The 12,425-nt window shown below is 28.8% G+C and overlaps 1 protein-coding gene across 1 annotated transcript in view; it reads left to right on the forward strand.

The window, feature by feature from the left end:
* Nucleotides 1–2,571, forward strand: part of LOC148312380 (uncharacterized) — a 94,468-nt gene extending 91,897 nt beyond the window's left edge. The window contains exon 5 of the mRNA XM_088277425.1: nucleotides 1,625–2,571. Coding sequence (XP_088133551.1) covers nucleotides 1,625–2,571 — 947 coding nt within the window. The remainder of the gene's footprint in view (nucleotides 1–1,624) is intronic.
* The last annotated feature ends 9,854 nt before the right edge of the window (nucleotides 2,572–12,425 follow it).

Consider the following 12,425-nt stretch of genomic DNA (forward strand, 5'->3'; position numbering starts at 1 on the left):
GTATGTAGATATACTTAAAACAAAGCGGAAATAAAATATAAAGCTACTAGTTATTGTTTTTCACTCTAATATTTATTCAATATTATCCTGGACTGGTACCTAAAGCGGAGGACTGATCACCTTTCCTTCGTGTGTTAACGATCAAGATAACACTGTGTTTATATGATGCAGTGCCCCATGAACTATCGGTTGCGGATAAGGGTTTGAAGAAGAAGTAGTTGTTACATACCAGAAGTTCCTAATTTTTTCTCCTTTCTTCTTTTTATATAATATATAATTTCTTCTCAATTTTTTATTAAACGAAGAATAATTATTCTTATAATATTGAAAAAATTCAATTAATTTACAGGTAGAACATATTGTTTACAATTTCTGTGAGTACATACGTAATTTAAACTTTTTTAATATATATAGATATTAAAAAAGTTTAAATGCGTGTGAAATTACGTATGTACTCACAAAAATTGTAAACAATGTGTTCTACCTGTAAATTACAAATATAACTACGCATATGAGTCGTAAGTTCAGATATACATACTGGTGCAAATGTACGAATATATTTTTATATATATTTCTTTATTTGTATGAAGTAACTAATGATAAGTCTAGACATAACGTTGTAACACATTCATTGCTTTGTAGATACAAGGAAATGGCATTATTATATGGAGATAAAAGCTCTTTAGCGAGGCATGTTCTTACGAAACCACTCCGCTGTCATAATTTATTTAACGGCATGCTTACCCTACTTTTCGCTACCTCCTTTTTCCCCGTTCTTGAACAGATGACGTTGAACGACACGATACTTTTTTCGATGAAATTGTCATTCTCGTAATATTAACACATTATATGTAAATATAATACTAGAGTTATTTTTTATTACAAATATTTTTATAGCGTCATGTTTTCTTTTTGTTTAGCTATAATTAAAACACTTTAAATAGTCAGTCTTAATAAGTCGGATGCTTTTTTATTGCTTACTTGAATTATTTTATACTATCCCCAACATTTTTAGTGTGTCCAAATCTTTGTTCACAAATCTGGGTTTGTCCACTTAGGAGTTATTTTTACATTTTGGCATCTCAATTAAATGGAGAAGAATATGGAGATCTGGGTATTTACAGGGCTTACGACATGTCATAGACTGATTTAAGAGATCACTTTATGCACGTATAACATTCATCATTCTACTTATGATTGACAACCAACAAAAAAACTTATACCTATAAAAAAATCTCATTTATCATGAGTTTTTTTCCAAATAATACTAATCACTCATTGGTTAATATAAACCAGTGAGTTCTTTACTCATTGGTCAATAAAGTAATATTCACCAGTGAGTTATTCACACAATTAATTAAATGAAAACTTACGTATAAGTTTTTTTCAATCATCTACGTCAAATCTTATAAATATAAATATTTACCACAAATTTAAGCAAAAAAGCATATCTAAAAAACTACGTGAAAAATGTTATATTACTGGAGGCAAAAATAGTTCCTATGATAAATGTCAATTTAAAAAAAGGGACATGCCATAATACAACCCATCATAATCATTTTATGGTATAAACTGTCACTTGAGTTTGTATGAATATCATAAACAACAAATTCTTTTGTTCCAGGTTTACTGATGCTCATCGGATTGGTAATGTACATCTCCGTATTCAAAGCGGAAGTCGGGTCCAAACTACGCCAGCCTCCTTTCATGCAGCCCCCCATTTTCTCTTATCGCTACGGATACTCCTTCATCCTCTACGTCAGCGGTTTTATGACCATAGAGCTAGCTGGCACCTGCGCCATATTCCTATTCATCAACTGGTACCAAAAAGACTGGCTGATCAAGCTAACAGAGAAAGCTTTTGAGAAATACAGCAGCGAGTCCAACATCAGCTACACAAATCTTGAACAGAGTTCTGTATACCCGTGCAAGAGGCATCCCCAAGCCTTCACAGCCCAAAGATCACAACCAATCGGGTGTGAACCTTCCACATCAAGTGGTTATATCAGCCCATCAAAACAAAGAAGATTCTTCTTCGACAAAGATGGTCTTCCTCCTGTTTCTCCTTCTTGTAGTCTTCATAGGAATAAAAATTACGTGTCTTCATCACTAAGAGACGTTTCGACGTCTAATCGATATGAATTTCCACTGCCTCCCCCTCCATTGACAGACACATCGTTCGGAGAACCCTACAGTATTGATTATCCAGAGGTGCCCAGAAGTGTCAGCGGTTATAGGAACAACTCAACATTCTTGAACAATGTTGGGAGTACGAAGTCCTTGCATCTGGTAGGTGGAAATACTATGCCAAGAGATGCAACAACCAACACAGTGTCGACCACAGCTGACATTGTTAATCCAAGTGACGAGTTTGGTTACAATGACGCCGCGATGGGTCCAGCATTCGATGACTTCTCGCCGAGTGTTCAGCATGAAAGAGACTTTGTCACTTTTGAAATGGACCGTCAGATGGAACTTAGACCAACAAATTCAGTTGCTATAGCTCTACAAACAAATAGGAAAGATTTTAGTGGTGGTACTGACACGCTTAGACGAACAACACCAGTTTGAAACACAACACTAGATAAATAAAATATTGAATTTTATTTGTTTCAATCTAAAAGTGGAATAATAAATATATAAAAACAGAGATAAAAATAACTTTCTCACAAACTAAAAACATTATATCCTCTTTTTTTCTAACCATACATATTTTTTTAAACTTTTTTGTGAAAAATTGGCCTGAATTAATTATTCTTATCGCATTTTAATTTTAATGCATTTTTTGCGACTTGGAAATTAATTACTTTTAAGTTCCTATCTTAATTTTTTTAAATCACTTTCAAACAATATAGTGATCTATTAAAAATGTCCTTTAGATTTTTCAAACACAAAAATAAACACATGAGACTGCATGATCCTCAATACCTTTTTATTAATCATGCTGTTTCTGTACAAAATATATAAAAATGTTTTAATTTTACTTGTAAACATTATTCTATTCCTACCCATTCGATTTGAAAAAGGCGTATTAACTAATTCAAGGGATAACTTAAATTCTATTAATTACTCACATATTTTGTCAATTATTAAAATGTAAGTCTGTAATTATGATTTGAAACGCATTTACTTTGTCCGTTTAACTACTAAATCAATGTCATTACTATCACGATATATTATGATGAGAGTTTTCAAAATGAAAATGATTATTTCAATACTAATTAAAACATATTCTTTTGAATATGATTTTATTCATAATATGAATTAATTTATACTATAATACTCTTCTGAATACAGGGCATACATAAGCCTGTGCGAGGGTTTACAAAACAATTTATTACATAAGATACATATCGATGGTAATAAAAAATACAAATCCAATCAATTAAAATAAAACTTAAAGATAATTAAATGTTTACAATATAAAAAAGTAAGAGAACGTAAAAATTTGTTAAAAGAATACAAACTAAGTTTTAACAAAATATTCAAACTGTACAAAATTTTATAAATAATAGTAATATAATTATTTAACATTATATTATAAAATATTAAAATAAAAATTAACATGAAAAAACAAAAGAATAAATGTAAAAAGCGATCAATATGTAAAAGTACATTTAAAAAAATAGAAAAAAAATTCAGAGTAGTATAAATCAATATAATCTAAAGAAAAACGAATTTTCGGAGAAAAGAGCCTTACCTATCCGTCCCTGCCAAGTCTTTTGAAAAAGATTAATACCAACAGTGCTATGGTAGTGACGTGTAGTATTGTTTGCATGCTGGTGTAGTGATTGTCCTGGCGAAGATACTGTTACGATTCAAAACCGGCAAACTAAAATCTCGGTGATGGTTATATACTAACATTACTAAAATTTTGTTAAAATAACAGATCACAAAGTTAATGCAATAAATGTTTTGCCCAGACTTCATATTCTTCTTCATCTATGTTGAATTAATATGAAATAGTAAACCTTTTGATAATAAGAGTTAAACCGTTTAGTGGCAATGAAATTATCGGTTCCCTGACTAAGTTTTAATTTACAATTTATATTAGTATCTCCAGCAATAAATTTGTTTACTGTACTGGTTTCGATTAATTAAGTAATAATGCTTCTTTAAAACAAGCACTTAATGCTTGCGTTTAACAAGACATTTTTACACACACGGAATATTCGTCGTCTGACGATATCGCTGACTCTTTCTACAAAATTGAGAATGATATCAGTAATCATTATATCAATTGCGGATATCAAAGCATGATCCAATATTGAATCAAATCCATATTATTGAAATAATCATTTTCAATGCGAACGCTACTAAAATATAAAATTAACATTTAATAATTCAAGAAATATTGTGTTAGAAAAACCATTTTTTTACATGATTTGAATCATTGTAAATATTTTTTATGGTCACTTGTCACTTTATTTATGTATACCCTGTTCTATGAGGTAAAAAAGCTTCTATTAATATACTCAAAATAGTATTGTCGTATCTACCCAGATCTATTATGAATTGTTCACAAAAAGTTAAATTATAAGTGGTCATATGTTCTTTCGTTTTTTTATTCCTTAAATTCTCATCCCTATACACAGAGGATGAATTTATGTTCCTCTATTTTTAATATATACATTTTGTCATCAGATCGTGACATTTTTTGGGTCGCCAGGATACAATAATGATGACATGTCCCGACTTATGGAAACGAAAGGCAATCCTGACGTTTCGGCTTAATTGAAAAAGCGTTTTTAACTCATACGATGGTGCATTTATTGAATCTTCATACCGCAATACAACAATAATTTGTTATTTTATTTTTCTCTCTTTTATTCTTCTCTTTCTTCTAACTCCACTTACTGACCTTTACAGAAGGTTTTGTGAGTTATATGAACGTAAATACAAAATATACACATTAACAATTTTATACAATTAATATATTTGGTTACCACATAGACAAGAAAATGTTATTTTGTAAATATGTAAAATAAAAAGAATTGTAGGTTTTAACTCTCAAATATATGTGAATTCAAAATATTTACAAAAATGGATATCTCACCGATGAAAAATTATATACTGTATTTAGACTTTCAATCAAATCAATCAAACCCTTATCCGCACCCCAATGGTGCATAGGGCACTGCATCATATAAACGCAGTGTTATCTTGATCGTTAACACATGAAGGAAAGGTGATCAGCCCTCCGCTTCAGTTACCAGTCCAGGATAATATTGAATAAATATTAGAATTAAAAAATCACTAATATTTATTTAACCCTTCCCTGGGAATCGAACATGGGACCTCCAGAACGGTAGCCGAGCGTGCTGACCATTACACTACGGAGGCGAACAACGAACGATTTAGACTTTAGTTGAACTTTAATCTTGATCTATAAAACCATCCTTCCATCTCAATAAATTTCTTCTAATTGAATACATTGATAAAAGAAAATTTGTTATTGTTTTGTTTAAATTAATATAAAATAATTTGTACTGATTTTTTTAGATAGAAATCTTAAGCATTTTTTATCATTTAATTAACATATGATAAATTAAAACATACAGGGATATATCAATTATCAGCTTTGTATGGATAAATATTCGTTTGTACATATTCATTATTAAAAATTCATCCTTAGGATTATACTCGTATCAATCTCGTTCTACTGTATTAGGTGACATAACTGAATTAATTTTATAAGCAAATTGGTTTTTATGAAATATTTATTAAAGTGTTTCGACATTATTAATTGCATAAATAAACATATATCCAAATGATATTGACATGTCGCTCACTCCTTTCAAGAACGTCATAAATCAAAAAACTTGATTTTTCAGGAGAACGTTTTTAATGTTTAAAAATATAACACAATGTATTAAAAATAAACATCAAGCCACTTATTGAACTTTTTACTGTGTAACAGATCTTTTAAGGTAAAACCTGAAGGTTTTTTCTCCATTTGAAAAATATTCAATATATTAAAAAAAATAATTAAACAATACCTTTTCTTCAAAATGCAAAAACAACACTTTCTACCCTGTAGCGGGTAAATAATAAATTAAAAACATGCCTCTTTTGCTGGGATAAAGTACATTTTCTGGGCATTCCGAAAACATGCAGAACTGAAAATTGACAATTTTTTATTTATGACGCTCTTGAAAGGAGTCAGCGATGTGTCATTGACAAATTAAACAAAGTAGATTTGTTAAACGTAAATATTGACTTTGAATCAATCCGATAGATTGCTCCAAATTGTCGTCAGATTATGTGATGAAAATTTATAATTTTATTCCTTTTGTTCTCATTTTTTTACATATCATCTTATAGGTAAATATTTCGGAATATGACAAATGTATGTTGAATATTAAATGTAAGTTTGTAAATATAGCAGTTTTAAACTTTATATTCAGTAAGGTATTATCCAAAGTGATCGTGTTTGCTTATTATTGTAACACACTTTTGTATAAAAAAACCCCTAAAATAGAAATTAATTTGTTGAATCAATTTTGTTATAATTTTTTACAAGTGTTGTATAATAAAGAAAATTTAATATTATTATTGATAATTTAATTTGTTTGTATGATGTTATATGTATAAATTTATTAAAATAAATTCAATTTATAATAAACAAGTTTTTATTATTATTACCTTAACTATTCAAAGGGTAATTTTAATTTTAAATCATCTTTAAAGGGTTATTATTAGACATATATTTCGATGGAAAGAATAAATGAAAAATGTATTTTTCAGTGATTTTTAACAACAGCAAAAAAAACTGTTACTTATTCGAATAATTCAATAATAAAATACAACAATTTACATATCGGGTGTTTTTTTTAGAAGTTTGGTTTTTATACTGGCAACATTGTTTTTACAGACTGTCAATTTGACAATTGACAGATTTGTAGTCAGAACGTTTTGCCATTTTACCATGAATAGACTGAACGACCATTATGCGCGTCGTAGATTCGGTAAATGGGCCGAAAACAATATTCAGCTTGATCCTCTTTTTCAACGCAAAATTGTATTCACCGATGAGGCACATTTTTGGTTAAATGGCTATACCAATAAGCAGAATTCTGAATTTGGAGTGGATCAAATCCAGAAACCTTTCTCGAGACTTCCTTACATCTATTAAAAGTCACTGTTTGGTGTGCTTTATGGGCAGGTGGAATCATTGGCTTAAAATTTTTTTTAGACGATGTCGGTCAGAATGTTACGGTCAATGAAGAACGCTACAGAACGGCATTTATGTGATAGAGCTGTGGTTTCAACAGGATGGCGCAACATGCCACACGGCGGGTGCAACCATCAGTTTACTGCGGGAAATTTGAATTTGCATACCTATGAAAAATAACGACCTATACAATTAAATGATAATTCATTAGCAGTTCTTGTCTCAACTATGAAATAGAAAATAGCATAGAATGGTGCAAAAAATATGGGTATTGAGAATGTGAGTGATCAAAATATGTAAAAAATAGTTTTTTTACATTTATTAATTGAACCTGTTTATTCATAACAAAAAAGTGTGAATATTGGTAGAATTATTATTTCATGGAATATTGCTTCACAGTAATATCATCCAAACAATCTCGTATGAATTGTAATGGTTTGAATCGTATAAAGTTGTTTGAATCAGCAGCCAGTGAGGACTTGTGCAGATTCAACATATTTACATATAAGCAAGCATAGAAAGTTGGATAAAGAAAAGGGGAGGAGTTGAGGAAGAATGGAAGAGAATCAAAGGAAGGGATGTTATGATGAAATGTTAGTGCTCCAAAGACACATAATACTTTTGAGGATGTTACTTAAGGGTTGTAAAAGGGTGCATTTTTCACCAAGAGACGTATACAATTCGTTACGTAGTCTGTCAGCTTTGACACAAATTATGGTAGTTTATAAAAATGGTGTCAAGATTTTAAAAGTTTTATTTTAATTAAAGATTTTTCATTGCATTACTTAAAAAAACAACTTTTTCGACATTACTTTATTACTTTTATGATGCCAACCAATACATAAACATATGCTAAACTATAATTAATAAAAAATGTTTGAGACTTTTTCGCGGAACTCAATTTTAAATATTATAATAATAACAGCTTTATAGTTTTTGCACATTTACTTTATATGACCAGTAACTGGGTTTTTTCGGTACCTACATCATATTTGATGATTCAGTCTGATGAGATCGGTAACGGCGAAACCTGGTCACTAGTCAAAGAAAATAAAAGTGGAAAAAGCTATTTAGTTGTTATTTTATTATATAAGTACTGTCTTATTTTGAAATGTTGGCGGTTAGAAGGTTTGGTTAAGAATCTACAATCTATTTTGTGTTGATCAGCAGCTATGCACAAAGGAATAAAAGATCGTCTACAAGAGTAAACATATTTAATAATGGACTTGAAATAAAAATCATTAATTAATTTGGCAGTCACATTTTGGCAATTATCTATCCATTTACTTGATAACTACCAATATTTCTTAAAATCTGTTGTGATATGAAAATGATGCATTCCGCATCATTTTCAATATCCTTGTGATGTAAATGATGCGGAACCCATCAAAACAAGTGTCACTTGGATTTTAAGAAAAAGTTGTATTTACCAAGAAAAACATAAATTAAAATTGAATATCTATTACCGCAAAGTGATTGGCGAATGAATTAATGAAAAGATTAAAATTGTTTAAAATATTTTCCTTACTGTTGAATGAATGAGTCGTAAATGCACGTATGTGGCGAGCTTTATTTGAACTAGGTGCGTCCACACAGTTCATCTCTCAGAAAGTTTCGTTTCAAGCCGCACATTCCCCTATGGTCACATCGCAGACCCTTTGCAAACGTGTTTTATTCCACAGCAAACAAAACTATGGCGGATGTTATCTAAACGTAAACTAACCCGTTTTCCGCTCAGATATATAACTGTTTTTTATTTCTTCTGGAAATCACTTGACCTGGAAATATTTCTAGTGTCAGAACTTGACGCCAATTTTAGTAAGAATAACATGTGATCAGTACTTATTTACGTGAAATTATTTATTTATTTATCATTATTCTAAACCGTCAGGTGAAGTGTGCAAACCTCTAAGATTCATATGACAAATACATTATAAAACATACATTTTACTCTTATGTTAATCTTAAAAATGCTAAAAGAAATATCACACAAGTATATAAACATGAATTTATATACGTGTGTGTGATATTCGTTTTCATCATTTGTCTATGAAAACAACTGTATAGGTCAAAACTAGTCGTGTGTAATGAAATAAAAGTCAATAATTGGTATTCCACAAGTGTTTAATTTTAACATTTGTTAAAATGATAATATTTTTTTTCCAGTTAAGCCAAGTGGTAGGTATATTATTTGGTCAGATTCATTTTGTTAACACACTACAATATTTAAAAAAAAATTAAATAAAACAATGTAACAATATCTTTTTTTGTTGTAAACAACATACCGAAAATTCTATGAATATGGACTCTTTGTAAGGATCGCCTCCATTCCTCATATTTCCTGTGACTTCGCCTCTTCCACATTCATGCACCTCATACATACTCACCGATATCTAAGCCTTGCATTCTTTCGAACATCTATCATATATCAATTTGCCGCACATTTATCTGTGTACATATATATAGGGTCCGCCATCTAAAGTTTTTTTTTTCAACTAGTGCTTATTTCGTGAATGGTAACACTTAGCTCATGTCTGATTTAACAGATAATTAGTTTTATCCTTCCGCTGAGCGAATATGGTTGTGTATACGCTTAAATACGGAAAATATTGCGACATTACTTTGAAAATCAAGGGTCCGCCAAATAACTTTTTTTTTTTGAAAATGCTATAAAAAACATCGAGTGTAGCTTCGGCTGTGTGGCACGTAGCGCCGTCTTGTTGAAACCAAATGTTGCCAATATCCTCTTCTTCAATTTTTGTGAACAAAAATCCGTTCAACATATTTTATTGGTGCGGATTTTGGTCCAGAGGCATAATTGGGCCATTTTTCTTTGAAAATGAGCAAGGAGTGGCCGTTACAGTCAATGGCGATCGTTATCGGGCCATGTTGAACGGATTTTTGTTCACAAAAATTGAAGAGGGGGATATTGGCAACATTTGATTTCAACAGGACGGCGCTACGTGCCACACAACCGAAGCTACACTCGATGTTTTTTATAGCATTTTCAAAAAAAAAAAGTTATTTGGCGGACCCTTTATATATATATATATATATATATATATATATATATATATATATATATATATATATATATATATATATTCATATATATATATATATATATATATATATATATATATATATATATATATATATATATTTATATATATATATAACGTGGTAATATTTTCCTTTTGAAAATTAAGTGTAAATAATATGTAAAGTGGGTGTATAATAATAAAATAAACAATGTGTTGCTTTGTAATTAAAGTTTATTCTTAATTTATCTTTATAATAATTTTTATATCTATCTATCTATCTATCTATCTGATTCTGACAGTTAACAATATTATCGGAAGTCTTTTGTTTTATTCTGAGCGACGCATGCGACATCTAGTGGTAGAACTGTTTTGTGTAGGTACTATTTGTAAGTACTTAATAAAATGTATAGGTAGGTACCTAGTTATTTTATTACATCTCCCCCCTTGGGGATGAAAATTCATAGTAAAATTTTCACTCGTCCTCCGGATCATCTTCTTGTAGTGAAGGGACTGGTATAAGTTTAGTGATATGATAAAGTTTTTTTTTTTTTTTCTTTCTTTCTTTTTTCCTTCTTTTTTTCTTTCTTTTTTTTTCTTTCTTGTTTTTTTTCTTTCTTTCTTTTTTTTTTCTTTTTTCCGTTCTTTTTTTTCTTTCTTTTTTTTTGTATTTTTTTTTCTTCTTGACCCTTTTAAAGTAGACACAGTTTTTTTTCAATCCATTTGTTTTTTTCTTTTGAATTCCTTCATTTTTATTCTGATCTCTTAAAGTATCTTCTAATTTAACCAAATTTACAACTTTTGATTGTTCATCTGCATTTTCATTCGAGTTTAATACTGGATTCCTGCTTAGACAATCTACTTCTAAATTCTTCTTTCCTGGAGTATATTTTATTTTATCTTTCGTAGAAGTTTTTTCTACTTTATTTTTATTTTCATTTTTCAAGCACTGTTTCTGTGTTATTTGTATGTCTTCATTTTTATTCTGATCTTTTAAAATATCTTCTAATTTAACCAAATTTACAACTTTTGATTGTTCATTTGCATTTTCCTTCGATTCTAATACTGGATTCCTGCTCACACAATCTGCTACGAAATTCTTCTTTTCTGGAGTATATTTTATTTTATATTTTGTAGAAATTTTTTTCACATGATTTTTATTTTTAATTTTATCACTAGTTCTTAAATTTCCACGTCTTCTTTGATTATCTTCTAATCGTTTTCTTTGATCATCTTCTGATTTTTCTCTCTCACTCCGAACATATTGTAGTAATTGTTTTAATACATCTAATGTTTCATAATCCATTTCCAATTAACAAAATTGTCGTTTTATAACGTGGTAATATTTTCCTTTTGAAAATTAAGTGTAAATAATATGTAAAGTGGGTGTATAATAATAAAATAAACAATGTGTTGCTTTGTAATTAAAGTTTATTCTTAATTTATCTTTATAATAATTTTTATATCTATCTATCTATCTATCTATCTGATTCTGACAGTTAACAATATTATCGGAAGTCTTTTGTTTTATTCTGAGCGACGCATGCGACATCTAGTGGTAGAACTGTTTTGTGTAGGTACTATTTGTAAGTACTTAATAAAATGTATAGGTAGGTACCTAGTTATTTTATTACATATATATATATATGTATATATATATATTTATATATATATATATATATATATATATATATATATATATATATATATATATATATATATATATATATATATATATATATATATATATATATATATATATATATATATATATATTTATATATATATATATATATATATATATATATATATATATATATATATATATATATATATATATATATATATATATATATATATATATATATATATATATATATATATATATATATATATATATATATATATATATATATATATATATATATATATATATATATATATATATATATATATATATATATATATATATATATATATATATAAAAATATTGTATTTCTCAGCATTTTCTTAAGGCTGGCGTCCTTTGTGTACAAATAATCTACAGAAAACATTAGGCGGATTCATTAAATTGGGAATTTTATCAGCGGTCCCAGTCTCATTAATGAACGTCACTTTTGTTGAACGCGTTTATTGGAAGAAGAAATTTATGTTCTCCAAACGAAACAAGAACAAAAGAGGAGATGAATAGGAAAGGAAAGAAACAAAA

This window comes from Brachycentrus maculatus, unplaced genomic scaffold (genome assembly GCF_059751285.1).
Source record: "Brachycentrus maculatus isolate JH-2025_06_01 unplaced genomic scaffold, ASM5975128v1 h1tg000042l, whole genome shotgun sequence".
Lineage (NCBI taxonomy): Eukaryota > Metazoa > Arthropoda > Insecta > Trichoptera > Brachycentridae > Brachycentrus > Brachycentrus maculatus.